Raw genomic sequence first — 15,956 nt, 5'->3', positions numbered from 1 at the left:
CTGTGCTGTGCTGTGCTGTGCTGTGCTGTGTTGTGTTGTGTTGTGTTGTGCTGTGTGTCGTTGTGTTGTGTTGTGTTGTGTTGTGTTGTGTTGTGTTGTGTGCTGTGCTGTGCTGTGCTGTGCTGTGCTGTGCTGTGCTGTGCTGTGCTGTGTTGTGTTGTGTTGTGCTGTGTGTCGTTGTGTTGTGTTGTGTTGTGTTGTGTTGTGTTGTGTGCTGTGTTGTGCTGTGCTGTGCTGTGTTGTGTTGTGTTGTGTTGTGCTGTGTGTCGTTGTGTTGTGTTGTGTTGTGTTGTGTTGTGTTGTGTTGTGTGCTGTGCTGTGCTGTGCTGTGCTGTGCTGTGCTGTGCTGTGCTGTGCTGTGCTGTGTTGTGTTGTGTTGTGCTGTGTGTCGTTGTGTTGTGTTGTGTTGTGTTGTGTTGTGTTGTGTTGTGTTGTGTGCTGTGCTGTGCTGTGCTGTGCTGTGCTGTGTTGTGTTGTGTTGTGCTGTGTGTCGTTGTGTTGTGTTGTGTTGTGTTGTGTTGTGTTGTGTTGTGTTGTGTTGTGTGCTGTGCTGTGCTGTGCTGTGCTGTGCTGTGCTGTGTTGTGTGTCGTGTCGTGTCGTGTCGTGTCGTGCCGTGTCGTGCCGTGCCGTGCCGTGCCGTGCGTTGCGTTGCGTTGTGTTGTGTTGTGTTGTGTTGTGTTGTGTTGTGTTGGTAACAAGAAGACTCGACCCGGTGCGTGCCCGTCTTTCCTCCCGGAATTTTCCCCAGTGAGGGGGATAACTTTGTAATATGCTATTGACTGTATTCTTTTTGGAATATAAAAAGATATTCCTGTGGAAAGGCTATATTATTTGACTTATATTGACCCTATAAACAATTTAGTATTATTTAGTATAATGTAAGGTTTTGCCCCCTCAAATGGTACCTCGTCAGATAATCCCCACATATCCTACAACAACTTCTGTGAACAGACTTCACTGTAGTAGCTTTTCATAAATTATATTTGTACTTAGGCTGTCTGCTGTCATGAAAGTTTATAGTTAGAGAAATTCAAAGTCCAGCCGTCTGCTGTCCAGCCTCTCCCATTAACCCCTCACTGGGGAACATTCTGGGAGGAAAACAGAAACGGGGCGAGTAGTCTTGTATTCGTTGTGTTGTGTTGTGTTGTGTTGTTGTGCTGTGCTGTGCTGTGCTGTGCTGTGCTGTGCGGTGCGGTGCGGTGCGGTGCGGTGCGGTGCGGTGCGGTGCCCCTCTGCTATGCCAGCTAGAGGGGGCTGCCCAGCCCACGGCTCGCTCTGAGCATGAGCTTCACACTGCAGCACATGAACCGGAGTGAGACGCAGTGAGCTTCACACTACAGCACATGAACCGGAGTGAGACGCAGTGGCCCGCTCGTTGTTTGGCTTTTCCCCCGGCTCACGTTTTGAATGGCCGACACCGTGAGGAAAGGGGACGACTCGGAGGAAGTGGAGATCGACCTGGGGGACGACTCGGACTCGGATGAGCTGGAGGAAGACTCTGACGGGCAGGAGGAGCCTGTGGCGCTGTGGAAGGCCTCTCCTGTCCAGGACGAAGACGAGAACATCCACACGTCTACGTTGGTGGAGATCAGCGACACCAAGCCGCTGCTCAATAACAGAGATCCCCGTGGAATCAACGACATCCTCAAGGTATTCTGATCTGGGCCGTCCGTGGTCTGGGATGACATGTGCTTGGTATGGATTTAAAACAATAAACTATATATCTGATCAGGCAAAAGCACCAACCATCCCTATAATATGCTGTAGAGGCTGACAAATAGTTTAACCCATTCTGACCTGAGATCAGATTTAAAAAATGTCAGTCGTTCTTCGATTTTTATCAGAGACAGTGAGGCAGTTTGTATAGTAATGGTTGAGGGGGACTTATCAGAGACAGTGAGGCAGTTTGTATAGTAATGGTTGAGGGGGACTTATCAGAGACAGTAGGGCAGTTTGTATAGTAATGGTTGAGGGGGACTTATCAGAGACAGTGGGGCAGTTTGTATAGTAATGGTTGAGGGGGACTTATCAGAGACAGTGAGGCAGTTTGTATAGTAATGGTTGAGGGGGACTTATCAGAGACAGTAGGGCAGTTTGTATAGTAATGGTTGAGGGGGACTTATCAGAGACAGTGAGGCAGTTTGTATAGTAATGGTTGAGGGGGACTTATCAGAGACAGTAGGGCAGTTTGTATAGTAATGGTTGAGGGGGACTTATCAGAGACAGTGAGGCAGTTTGTATAGTAATGGTTGAGGGGGACTTATCAGAGACAGTGAGGCAGTTTGTATAGTAATGGTTGAGGGGGACTTATCAGTGACAGTGAGGCAGTTTGTATAGTAATGGTTGAGGGGGACTTATCAGAGACAGTGGGGCAGTTTGTATAGTAATGGTTGAGGGGGACTTATCAGTGACAGTGAGGCAGTTTGTATAGTAATGGTTGAGGGGGACTTATCAGAGACAGTAGGGCAGTTTGTATAGTAATGGTTGAGGGGGACTTATCAGAGACAGTGGGGCAGTTTGTATAGTAATGGTTGAGGGGGACTTATCAGAGACAGTGGGGCAGTTTGTATAGTAATGGTTGAGGGGGACTTATCAGTGACAGTGAGGCAGTTTGTATAGTAATGGTTGAGGGGGACTTATCAGAGACAGTGGGGCAGTTTGTATAGTAATGGTTGAGGGGGACTTATCAGAGACAGTGAGGCAGTTTGTATAGTAATGGTTGAGGGGGACTTATCAGAGACAGTGAGGCAGTTTGTATAGTAATGGTTGAGGGGGACTTATCAGAGACAGTGAGGCAGTTTGTATAGTAATGGTTGAGGGGGACTTATCAGAGACAGTAGGGCAGTTTGTATAGTAATGGTTGAGGGGGACTTATCAGAGACAGTGGGGCAGTTTGTATAGTAATGGTTGAGGGGGACTTATCAGAGACAGTGGGGCAGTTTGTATAGTAATGGTTGAGGGGGACTTATCAGTGACAGTGAGGCAGTTTGTATAGTAATGGTTGAGGGGGACTTATCAGAGACAGTGGGGCAGTTTGTATAGTAATGGTTGAGGGGGACTTATCAGAGACAGTGAGGCAGTTTGTATAGTAATGGTTGAGGGGGACTTATCAGAGACAGTGAGGCAGTTTGTATAGTAATGGTTGAGGGGGACTTATCAGAGACAGTGAGGCAGTTTGTATAGTAATGGTTGAGGGGGACTTATCAGTGACAGTGGGGCAGTTTGTATAGTAATGGTTGAGGGGGACTTATCAGAGACAGTAAGGCAGTTTGTATAGTAATGGTTGAGGGGGACTTATCAGTGACAGTGGGGCAGTTTGTATAGTAATGGTTGAGGGGGACTTATCAGAGACAGTGGGGCAGTTTGTATAGTAATGGTTGAGGGGGACTTATCAGAGACAGTGGGGCAGTTTGTATAGTAATGGTTGAGGGGGACTTATCAGAGACAGTGGGGCAGTTTGTATAGTAATGGTTGAGGGGGACTTATCAGAGACAGTGAGGCAGTTTGTATAGTAAGGGTTGAGGGGGACTTATCAGAGACAGTGAGGCAGTTTGTATAGTAATGGTTGAGGGGGACTTATCAGAGACAGTGAGGCAGTTTGTATAGTAATGGTTGAGGGGGACTTATCAGAGACAGTGAGGCAGTTTGTATAGTAATGGTTGAGGGGGACTTATCAGAGACAGTGAGGCAGTTTGTATAGTAATGGTTGAGGGGGACTTATCAGTGACAGTGAGGCAGTTTGTATAGTAATGGTTGAGGGGGACTTATCAGAGACAGTGGGGCAGTTTGTATAGTAATGGTTGAGGGGGACTTATCAGTGACAGTGGGGCAGTTTGTATAGTAATGGTTGAGGGGGACTTATCAGTGACAGTGGGGCAGTTTGTATAGTAATGGTTGAGGGGGACTTATCAGAGACAGTGAGGCAGTTTGTATAGTAATGGTTGAGGGGGACTTATCAGTGACAGTGGGGCAGTTTGTATAGTAATGGTTGAGGGGGACTTATCAGTGACAGTGAGGCAGTTTGTATAGTAATGGTTGAGGGGGACTTATCAGAGACAGTGAGGCAGTTTGTATAGTAATGGTTGAGGGGGACTTATCAGAGACAGTGAGGCAGTTTGTATAGTAATGGTTGAGGGGGACTTATCAGAGACAGTAAGGCAGTTTGTATAGTAATGGTTGAGGGGGACTTATCAGTGACAGTGAGGCAGTTTGTATAGTAATGGTTGAGGGGGACTTATCAGTGACAGTGAGGCAGTTTGTATAGTAATGGTTGAGGGGGACTTATCAGAGACAGTGGGGCAGTTTGTATAGTAATGGTTGAGGGGGACTTATCAGAGACAGTGAGGCAGTTTGTATAGTAATGGTTGAGGGGGACTTATCAGAGACAGTGAGGCAGTTTGTATAGTAATGGTTGAGGGGGACTTATCAGAGACAGTGAGGCAGTTTGTATAGTAATGGTTGAGGGGGACTTATCAGAGACAGTGGGGCAGTTTGTATAGTAATGGTTGAGGGGGACTTATCAGAGACAGTAAGGCAGTTTGTATAGTAATGGTTGAGGGGGACTTATCAGAGACAGTGAGGCAGTTTGTATAGTAATGGTTGAGGGGGACTTATCAGAGACAGTGAGGCAGTTTGTATAGTAATGGTTGAGGGGGACTTATCAGAGACAGTAAGGCAGTTTGTATAGTAATGGTTGAGGGGGACTTATCAGAGACAGTGAGGCAGTTTGTATAGTAAGGGTTGAGGGGGACTTATCAGAGACAGTGAGGCAGTTTGTATAGTAATGGTTGAGGGGGACTTATCAGTGACAGTGAGGCAGTTTGTATAGTAATGGTTGAGGGGGACTTATCAGAGACAGTGGGGCAGTTTGTATAGTAATGGTTGAGGGGGACTTATCAGAGACAGTGAGGCAGTTTGTATAGTAATGGTTGAGGGGGACTTATCAGAGACAGTGGGGCAGTTTGTATAGTAATGGTTGAGGGGGACTTATCAGAGACAGTAGGGCAGTTTGTATAGTAATGGTTGAGGGGGACTTATCAGTGACAGTGAGGCAGTTTGTATAGTAATGGTTGAGGGGGACTTATCAGAGACAGTGAGGCAGTTTGTATGGTAATGGTTGAGGGGGACTTATCAGTGACAGTGAGGCAGTTTGTATAGTAATGGTTGAGGGGGACTTATCAGAGACAGTAAGGCAGTTTGTATAGTAATGGTTGAGGGGGACTTATCAGAGACAGTGAGGCAGTTTGTATAGTAATGGTTGAGGGGGACTTATCAGAGACATTAAGGCAGTTTGTATAGTAATGGTTGAGGGGGACTTATCAGAGACAGTGGGGCAGTTTGTATAGTAATGGTTGAGGGGGACTTATCAGAGACAGTGGGGCAGTTTGTATAGTAATGGTTGAGGGGGACTTATCAGAGACAGTGGGGCAGTTTGTATAGTAATGGTTGAGGGGGACTTATCAGAGACAGTGGGGCAGTTTGTATAGTAATGGTTGAGGGGGACTTATCAGAGACAGTGAGGCAGTTTGTATAGTAATGGTTGAGGGGGACTTATCAGAGACAGTGGGGCAGTTTGTATAGTAATGGTTGAGGGGGACTTATCAGAGACAGTGAGGCAGTTTGTATAGTAATGGTTGAGGGGGACTTATCAGAGACAGTGAGGCAGTTTGTATAGTAATGGTTGAGGGGGACTTATCAGAGACAGTGGGGCAGTTTGTATAGTAATGGTTGAGGGGGACTTATCAGAGACAGTGGGGCAGTTTGTATAGTAATGGTTGAGGGGGACTTATCAGAGACAGTGAGGCAGTTTGTATAGTAATGGTTGAGGGGGACTTATCAGAGACAGTGGGGCAGTTTGTATAGTAATGGTTGAGGGGGACTTATCAGAGACAGTGGGGCAGTTTGTATAGTAATGGTTGAGGGGGACTTATCAGAGACAGTGAGGCAGTTTGTATAGTAATGGTTGAGGGGGACTTATCAGAGACAGTGGGGCAGTTTGTATAGTAATGGTTGAGGGGGACTTATCAGAGACAGTGAGGCAGTTTGTATAGTAATGGTTGAGGGGGACTTATCAGAGACAGTGAGGCAGTTTGTATAGTAATGGTTGAGGGGGACTTATCAGAGACATTAAGGCAGTTTGTATAGTAATGGTTGAGGGGGACTTATCAGAGACAGTGGGGCAGTTTGTATAGTAATGGTTGAGGGGGACTTATCAGAGACAGTGGGGCAGTTTGTATAGTAATGGTTGAGGGGGACTTATCAGAGACAGTGGGGCAGTTTGTATAGTAATGGTTGAGGGGGACTTATCAGAGACAGTGAGGCAGTTTGTATAGTAATGGTTGAGGGGGACTTATCAGAGACAGTGAGGCAGTTTGTATAGTAATGGTTGAGGGGGACTTATCAGAGACAGTGGGGCAGTTTGTATAGTAATGGTTGAGGGGGACTTATCAGAGACAGTGAGGCAGTTTGTACAGTAATGGTTGAGGGGGACTTATCAGTGACAGTGAGGCAGTTTGTATAGTAATGGTTGAGGGGGACTTATCAGAGACAGTGAGGCAGTTTGTATAGTAATGGTTGAGGGGGACTTATCAGAGACAGTGAGGCAGTTTGTATAGTAATGGTTGAGGGGGACTTATCAGAGACAGTGAGGCAGTTTGTATAGTAATGGTTGAGGGGGACTTATCAGAGACATTAAGGCAGTTTGTATAGTAATGGTTGAGGGGGACTTATCAGAGACAGTAGGGCAGTTTGTATAGTAATGGTTGAGGGGGACTTATCAGAGACAGTGGGGCAGTTTGTATAGTAATGGTTGAGGGGGACTTATCAGAGACATTAAGGCAGTTTGTATAGTAATGGTTGAGGGGGACTTATCAGAGACAGTGAGGCAGTTTGTATAGTAATGGTTGAGGGGGACTTATCAGAGACAGTGAGGCAGTTTGTATAGTAATGGTTGAGGGGGACTTATCAGTGACAGTGAGGCAGTTTGTATAGTAATGGTTGAGGGGGACTTATCAGAGACAGTGGGGCAGTTTGTATAGTAATGGTTGAGGGGGACTTATCAGAGACAGTGGGGCAGTTTGTACAGTAATGGTTGAGGGGGACTTATCAGAGACAGTAGGGCAGTTTGTATAGTAATGGTTGAGGGGGACTTATCAGAGACAGTGAGGCAGTTTGTATAGTAATGGTTGAGGGGGACTTATCAGAGACAGTGAGGCAGTTTGTATAGTAATGGTTGAGGGGGACTTATCAGAGACAGTGGGGCAGTTTGTATAGTAATGGTTGAGGGGGACTTATCAGAGACAGTGGGGCAGTTTGTATAGTAATGGTTGAGGGGGACTTATCAGAGACAGTGAGGCAGTTTGTATAGTAATGGTTGAGGGGGACTTATCAGAGACAGTGAGGCAGTTTGTATAGTAATGGTTGAGGGGGACTTATCAGAGACAGTGAGGCAGTTTGTATAGTAATGGTTGAGGGGGACTTATCAGAGACAGTAGGGCAGTTTGTATAGTAATGGTTGAGGGGGACTTATCAGAGACAGTGAGGCAGTTTGTATAGTAATGGTTGAGGGGGACTTATCAGTGACAGTGAGGCAGTTTGTATAGTAATGGTTGAGGGGGACTTATCAGAGACAGTGAGGCAGTTTGTATAGTAATGGTTGAGGGGGACTTATCAGTGACAGTGAGGCAGTTTGTATAGTAATGGTTGAGGGGGACTTATCAGAGACATTAAGGCAGTTTGTATAGTAATGGTTGAGGGGGACTTATCAGAGACAGTAGGGCAGTTTGTATAGTAATGGTTGAGGGGGACTTATCAGTGACAGTGAGGCAGTTTGTATAGTAATGGTTGAGGGGGACTTATCAGAGACAGTGAGGCAGTTTGTATAGTAATGGTTGAGGGGGACTTATCAGAGACATTAAGGCAGTTTGTATAGTAATGGTTGAGGGGGACTTATCAGAGACAGTGGGGCAGTTTGTATAGTAATGGTTGAGGGGGACTTATCAGAGACATTAAGGCAGTTTGTATAGTAATGGTTGAGGGGGACTTATCAGAGACAGTGAGGCAGTTTGTATAGTAATGGTTGAGGGGGACTTATCAGAGACAGTGAGGCAGTTTGTATAGTAATGGTTGAGGGGGACTTATCAGAGACATTAAGGCAGTTTGTATAGTAATGGTTGAGGGGGACTTATCAGCGACAGTAGGGCAGTTTGTATAGTAATGGTTGAGGGGGACTTATCAGAGACAGTGAGGCAGTTTGTATAGTAATGGTTGAGGGGGACTTATCAGAGACATTAAGGCAGTTTGTATAGTAATGGTTGAGGGGGACTTATCAGAGACAGTGGGGCAGTTTGTATAGTAATGGTTGAGGGGGACTTATCAGAGACAGTAGGGCAGTTTGTATAGTAATGGTTGAGGGGGACTTATCAGAGACAGTGAGGCAGTTTGTATAGTAATGGTTGAGGGGGACTTATCAGAGACAGTGGGGCAGTTTGTATAGTAATGGTTGAGGGGGACTTATCAGAGACAGTGGGGCAGTTTGTATAGTAATGGTTGAGGGGGACTTATCAGAGACAGTGAGGCAGTTTGTATAGTAATGGTTGAGGGGGACTTATCAGTGACAGTGAGGCAGTTTGTATAGTAATGGTTGAGGGGGACTTATCAGTGACAGTGAGGCAGTTTGTATAGTAATGGTTGAGGGGGACTTATCAGAGACAGTGAGGCAGTTTGTATAGTAATGGTTGAGGGGGACTTATCAGAGACAGTGAGGCAGTTTGTATAGTAATGGTTGAGGGGGACTTATCAGTGACAGTGAGGCAGTTTGTATAGTAATGGTTGAGGGGGACTTATCAGAGACAGTGGGGCAGTTTGTATAGTAATGGTTGAGGGGGACTTATCAGAGACAGTGGGGCAGTTTGTATAGTAATGGTTGAGGGGGACTTATCAGAGACAGTGGGGCAGTTTGTATAGTAATGGTTGAGGGGGACTTATCAGAGACAGTGAGGCAGTTTGTATAGTAATGGTTGAGGGGGACTTATCAGAGACAGTGAGGCAGTTTGTATAGTAATGGTTGAGGGGGACTTATCAGTGACAGTGAGGCAGTTTGTATAGTAATGGTTGAGGGGGACTTATCAGAGACAGTGGGGCAGTTTGTATAGTAATGGTTGAGGGGGACTTATCAGAGACAGTGGGGCAGTTTGTATAGTAATGGTTGAGGGGGACTTATCAGTGACAGTGAGGCAGTTTGTATAGTAATGGTTGAGGGGGACTTATCAGAGACAGTGAGGCAGTTTGTATGGTAATGGTTGAGGGGGACTTATCAGTGACAGTGGGGCAGTTTGTATAGTAATGGTTGAGGGGGACTTATCAGAGACAGTAAGGCAGTTTGTATAGTAATGGTTGAGGGGGACTTATCAGAGACAGTGGGGCAGTTTGTATAGTAATGGTTGAGGGGGACTTACTCTTACAGTAACGTTGGAGGGGGACGGGGTACAAACAGCAGAGAAAAAAGACCAAAACACAAAGGCTGTGTCTCTAGACTGCAGTGTCAGGCTTCCACTTTATAAATTGCTTGTTTAAAAAGCTTCCAGTTATCAAAGTTTAAAAAGGACATGGTACGTATCTATGTGGTTGTGTTTATCAAATACCTATATGACTCTCTTATAGAACTTTTTCCAACAATTCGGGTAAAAAGCTTCCAGTTATCAAAGTTTTAAAGGGATTGTGACATTAAAAAAAAGGTTTTGGAATTGTTCTTGTTTTCTTGTAGGTTTTCTAATCTCAATTGCACCCAAAAAACATGACCTTTTAACATTCAGTAGACTTTCTGTGATCTGGTGGTTTTCTGGCTCAAACAGGTGCTCTGATTTGCCGGCAGTAAGTAACATCACTTACTGCAAATCCCATCTATGTCAATGGGATTTGCCAGCAGATGTCACTGTTTCACTGTGTTGCCTGTTTTCATTGTAGCTCAAAAGGCCCAAAAAACCCCAAAGAAAACTTCAGACCACAGATAATCCACTGAATGTTCAAAGTTCAGGTTTTTTGGGTGTAATTGAGGTCATAAAACCTAAAAGAAAAAAGAAAAATATATGAAAATGAATGTCATAAAACCTTTAAAAGGACATGGTACGTATCTATGTGTTTTTGTTTATCAAATACCTATATGACTCTCTCATATAACTGTTTCAAACAATTAGAGTTTGGTTTTGATAGACAGTTACGGTCACCATATGGAGTCTGTCTGTCAGTTAGGGCGTAGTAAAGGTCCCTGCACACTGGACTCGTTTCTCGGATTTTTAGCTCTGAAAAACATGTGCAGTGTGCAACCATCTTAACTGTACATACACTTAAAGGTATATTCAGTGATTTCACTCAAAAAACCTTAGGTTTCGTTTTTGGCTGTGGGACCCAGCCTTTCGTCCAATCAGGATAGAGAGTCAAAAACGAAACCTAAGGTTTTTTGACCCCCAGGGGTTAACTGGGGGACAGGGAGGAACTCCTTATATGGTCAGCACACTCTATAGTAGGGAGGATTATCACAACAAAACAAAAATAATAAGTGGTATTTGAATTGAGTGAAATCACTGAATATACCTTTAATATACTATAAAACAGTGATGAAAGTTATTATAAATACACTATTATTATTACTAAATGGTAGTAATGGGTAGTAGCTATTATAAAACATGAAACAAATACAAATAGGCTATATGTATAATAGTACAATTAGTATAAGGTATACTAATTGTTCTAGTTCTGCTTTTGTCTGTCTGATTGATGAAGCCCAATATGTTTATTTTCATTCTGTTTTATTTTCATTTTGTTTTTCATTTTGCTTTTGTTTCCATTTTGCTATGTGACAATCAATTTAAATATTAATAAGGTGGGCATAATAGACTTAGCTTCAGACCATACGTTTTTGCTCAATTGTAATGTTGTTACATGTTTATTCTGTATGTTCAACTGCATGCTTAAATCATGACAGAGAAAACTAACTAAATAACTAACTAACTCACTAACTCACTCACTAACTAACTAACTAACTAACTAACTAACTAACTAACTCACTTACTCACTAACTCACTAACTAACTAACTAACTAACTAACTAACTAACTAACTAACTAACTAACTAACTAACTAACTAACTAACTAACTAACTAACTAACTCACTCACTCACTCACTCACTCACTCACTCACTCACTCACTCACTCACTCACTCACTCACTCACTAACTAACTAACTAACTAACTAACTAACTAACTCACTTACTCACTAACTCACTAACTAACTAACTAACTAACTAACTAACTAACTAACTAACTAACTAACTAACTAACTAACTAACTAACTAACTAACTAACTCACTCACTCACTCACTCACTCACTCACTCACTCACTCACTCACTCACTCACTCACTCACTCACTCACTCACTCACTAACTTTGTCATAAAGGAGGAGTTCTGTGAGCACTGGTTGTTAAAAGGGACGTAATGTTCTCCCTAGTCCAGACAGGGGCAGTATTGAGCTATAATTAATCTCTTGACCCATTTTGTGAGCTGAGGTCAGCAACATTTCTGTCCAGCTGAATACAGATACAGAGAGATCATTTGATTGATTAATTGATTGATTGATTGATTGAATACTTTATTGGCAGAAATGTAAACGGTACAGTCAAACACTTGGTCAGTGGTCCAAAAGGATATAACAAGTGGTTGGCCACTCTGCCTATGTAAAAATAATAATAATAAAACTTTATTTGTATAGCACCTTTCATGACATCAAATGCAGCTCAAAGTGCTTTACAGAACAATGGAGAATAAAAGAAAAGCAAGGCAACGACATTAAAAAAACAAGCAGTAATGCAGTAGGCCTACGGTATGTAAGACTTGGGATTCATGGAGCCTCTATTATGGAATCATATACCTGTTCACAGTCTTCTGATATACTGTTAGGTTATGTATTTCATTTATTTATTCATAAATGATGTGCTGCATCATGTATGTACAGTCGGTCCTCATATCATTGTCCTCAAGCTGTGTCTGGTAGATGTGAAGAGCAAAAGTGTGTCGTTGTGTTGTGTTGTGTTGTGTTGTGTTGTGTTGTGTTGTGTTGTGCTGTGTTGTGTTGTGTTGTGTTGTGTTGTGTTGTGTGTTGTGTTGTGTTGTGTTGTGTTGTGTTGTGTTGTGTTGTGTTGTGTTGTGTTGTGTTGTGTTGTGTTGTGTTGTGCTGTGTTGTGCTGTGCTGTGCTGTGCTGTGCTGTGCTGTGCTGTGCTGTGCTGTGCGTTGCGTTGCGTTGCGTTGCGTTGCGTTGCGCTGCGCTGCGCTGCGCTGCGCTGCGCTGCGCTGCGCTGCGCTGTGCGTTGCGTTGCGTTGCGCTGCGTTGTGCTGTGCTGTGCTGTGCTGTGCTGTGCTGTGCTGTGCTGTGCTGTGCTGTGTTGTGTTGTGTCTGCGTTCCCAACAGAGTATCGGTGTCCACAGAGAAGCTCCCTGGTATTTATATCCACACATGCAAGAGAAAGACCATCTGCAAATGCCATCCAGGCCCGATATAAACCCCTCTGCTATGCCAGCTAGAGGGGGGGCTGCCCAGCCCATCCAGGCCCGATATAAACCCCTCTGCTATGCCAGCTAGAGGGGGGGCTGCCCAGCCCACGGCTCGCTCTGAGCATGAGCTTCACACTGCAGCACATGAACCGGAGTGAGACGCAGTGGCCCGCTCGTTGTTTGGCTTTTCCCCCGGCTCATGTTTTGAATGGCCGACACCATGATGAAAGGGGACGATTCGGAGGAAGTGGAGATCGACCTGGGGGACGACTCGGATGAGCTGGAGGAAGACTCTGACGAGCAGGAGGAGCCTGTGGCGCTGTGGAAGGCCTCTCCTGTCCAGGACGAAGACGAGAACATCCACACGTCTACGTTGGTGGAGATCAGCGACACCAAGCCGCTGCTCAATAACAGAGATCCCCGTGGAATCAATGACATCCTCAAGGTATTTGGATTTGGGCCGTCCGTGGTCTGGGACGACATGCGCTTGGTATGGATTTAAAACTATAAACTATATATCTGATCAGGCAAAAGCCCAGTGATATGCACCAACCATCCCTATAATATGCTGTAGAGGCTAACAAATAGTTTAACCATTTTTGCTACTATTTAAAAATGTGAACATTTTTCAAAAACAGTATGCTATGAAAATATAATAATGCAAGTGGTTAAGCCAGAGACAAAAGGCCTATCTGATGTCCTGGATATAATGTAAGGTTGAGAACGCAGTATAGGCCTATTAGGCGTTATGAAAAGAAATACCTTATTTTTCAGGTTAACCCATTCTGAACGGGCACCCATTTTGGTGTTGGCATCATGTTATGCTTTAGCTATTGAAAAATAGCAGATCTACAAGCTCATATCGCGCCACCGAGTGGCGCGATACGAGCTTGTAGTAGGTCTGCTATTTTTGAAAAATCAAAGACACTTTTAGAATCTGATCTCAGGTCAGAATGGGTTAATAATGAAACTGTCCATTTCTGCCCATTATTCTGATTGAAAATGCATTTTCTGTTTTACTGAAGAGCTGGAGAGAGACGGGGAGACCCCTCTGCTGCTGAACAAACACTAACGCGTTGCATGTCTCTCTCTCTCTCCGGCCTCCATGCAGGTGACCTTTGAGGATGTGATAGCAGAGCCGGTGTCGGTGCGCAGCGCGGACAGGCTGTGGTTCTGGAGCAACGCTCTGTTTGAGGTGTCCCGGGTTTGGATCTACCGGATAGTAACGGTGCTGCTGGCCGTTCCCACGTCCATCTTCTCTGGCCTCCTGTTTGGCATTCTCAGCTGCCTCCACATTTGGTGCGTTTTTGGAGGCTTAATTCATGTGTCGCCGCTCCATGGTTTCATGCATTGAATGAAAATAGACAGACAGGCATTTATTTAATTGATCCCATTTGTATAAGTCACACCTATAGCTCAGAGTCCTTTTATTTTTTTACTTAGACCCATTCTGACCTGAGATCAGATTCATACGAGGTTTCCACTGGACACACACTGGTCTGATGAACCCATTCTGACCTGAGATCAGATTCTAAAAAATGTCAGTCGTTCTTCGATTTTTCAAAAATAGCAGACCTACAAGCTCGTATCGCGCCACTCGGTGGCGCGATATGAGCTTGTAGATCTGCTATTTTTCAATAGCTAAAGCATGACATGATGCCGACACCAAAATGGGTGCCCGGTCAGAATGGGTTAAATCACCCACACCCACCCTACACTATAAGCATACATGAGTTCATCAAATACTTTCTACAATGTTTCAACTATAGGGCTGTTAAAGTTAACGCACTATTAACTAGTTAACTCACAATCCTTTTAACGGCACTATTTCTTTTGATGCGCGATTAACGCACTGTGAAGTTTGACAGAATGGTTGAGAGACGCATGGCAATTTTACACTGAAGAGTTGAATAATTGTTAAACAGCTGCATTACTTAAGTTAATTTAAGTCTACACAATTAGAAAACATGTTATTTTGATCAACATGGCCTGTTATCTCTCGTAATGGTACCATTGGCCAACATCAATATATACAGTTCTTTAGTTTGGGTCTGGAAGGCTAAATGTCATCAGATGGTGGTTCCGTGGCTCAAATGCAGAATAAATAATGGGCCTTGATATGAAAAATCTTGAAAACCACTGATTTAAGGTATATTTAGAACGGATAGAAAATATGCGATTAATTTGCGATTAATCACAGTTAACTATGGACAATCATGCGATTAATCAGATTAAATATTTTAACCCATTCTGACCGGGCACCCATTTTGGTGTTAGCATCATGTTATGCTTTAGCTATTGAAAAATAGCAGATCTACAAGCACATATCGCGCCACCGAGTGGCGCGATATGTGCTTGTATAGGTCTGCTATTTTTGAAAAATCGAATCAGTGTGTGTCCAGTGGAAACCTCGTATGAATCTGATCTCAGGTCAGAATGGGTTAATCGATTGACAGCCCTAGTTTCAACGTTACATAAGCCAATGCTTTTCCTCTGAATGTTTCCAGGTTGTTCAGCCCATGTGTCCAGTGCCTCCTGGTGGGAACCCGCTGGTTACAGAGTCTCTGGAGCATTGTTATGGGCGTTATCGTGCAGCCCTTCTTCACCAGTGCTAGCAGGTGCTGCGGCGGTTTCAGCGTTCACCTGGCTAGAGAATGACACCTTTATTTTCCACACATGAGGGACTCATACTGTATATGACGGTTTGAGGGACTCATACTGTATATGACGGTTGGGATAATATGGCCTGCGTCACTGGTTCCCATGAGCCAACGTACACCCAGAGTACACTGCTGCCTATCATGGACTGAGATTTGGGTTGAATTATGTTTCATCATTGTTGTTTATCCCATTCTGAACGGGAACCCATTTTGTGTTAGCATTACGTTATGCTTTAGCTATTTAAAAATAGCAGATCTACAAGCTCATAGCGCGCCACCGAGTGGCGCGCTACGAGCTTGTAGGTCTGCTATTTTTGAAAAATCGAAGAACCACCGACATAGAAACATAGCTTTTTCAGAAAACTGTCATTTTCAAACAGACATTTTTAGAATCTGACCTCAGGTCAGAATGGGTTATTGATGTTCAATTTTTATTATTTTCTGTTATGGTGTTGTTCTTGTCTGTTGTTTTTATACTGCTTTAGGCCTTGTCTTGTCTTGGCCAAACCATCGATGTGATTATTCTGGTAAAATAAAGATTACACGTCTATGATACCTACACATACTTCCATTATGGTAAAAATATATGGTACTGGCGGCGGTGGCTCAGCGGTAGAGTGCCTGGATGGTAACCGTAAGGTTGCCAGTTCGAACCCGGGCTCCCCCAGAGTTACTGTCGAAGTGTCCTTGAGCAAAGACACTGAACCCCTAATTGCTCCCGATGTGCTAGTTGGTGCCTTGCATGGTTTCC

General features: G+C 44.1%; 1 protein-coding gene across 3 annotated transcripts; it reads left to right on the top strand.

Moving 5' to 3' along the window:
- The first annotated feature begins 1,263 nt into the window (after window positions 1-1,263).
- Window positions 1,264-15,749, top strand: cav4a (caveolin 4a). Of its 3 annotated transcripts, XR_014569631.1 has the most exons (4): window positions 1,264-1,651; window positions 13,657-13,844; window positions 15,053-15,430; window positions 15,502-15,749. XR_014569631.1 is itself a non-coding variant. In XM_083770952.1 (3 exons), exons 1-3 carry the CDS (start codon window positions 1,409-1,411, stop codon window positions 15,201-15,203), a joined length of 582 nt encoding a protein of 193 aa, XP_083627078.1. In that variant the 5' UTR covers window positions 1,264-1,408; the 3' UTR covers window positions 15,204-15,749. The 3 variants fall into 3 exon arrangements, 2 of the variants coding, with proteins under 2 accessions (XP_083627078.1, XP_083627079.1); XM_083770952.1 differs by having other exon boundaries at window positions 15,053-15,749; XM_083770953.1 differs by lacking the exon at window positions 1,264-1,651 and adding an exon at window positions 12,650-12,990 and having other exon boundaries at window positions 15,053-15,749.
- Window positions 15,750-15,956: the final 207 nt, after the last annotated feature.

This window comes from Protomyctophum parallelum, assembly GCF_964188405.1.
Source record: "Protomyctophum parallelum genome assembly, chromosome: 8".
NCBI lineage: Eukaryota > Metazoa > Chordata > Actinopteri > Myctophiformes > Myctophidae > Protomyctophum > Protomyctophum parallelum.
The sequence above is the reverse complement of the archived record's forward strand: the minus strand, read 5'-3'. Positions and strand labels throughout refer to the sequence as shown.

Coding starts and splice junctions, on each gene's coding strand:
- cav4a (XM_083770952.1), top strand. CDS start 1,409: ATGGCCGACACCGTGAGGAAAGGGGACGACTCGGAGGAAGTGGAGATC. Junction 1,652..13,656: donor GAATCAACGACATCCTCAAG/GTATTCTGATCT, acceptor GCCTCCATGCAG/GTGACCTTTGAGGATGTGAT. Junction 13,845..15,052: donor CTCAGCTGCCTCCACATTTG/GTGCGTTTTTGG, acceptor GAATGTTTCCAG/GTTGTTCAGCCCATGTGTCC.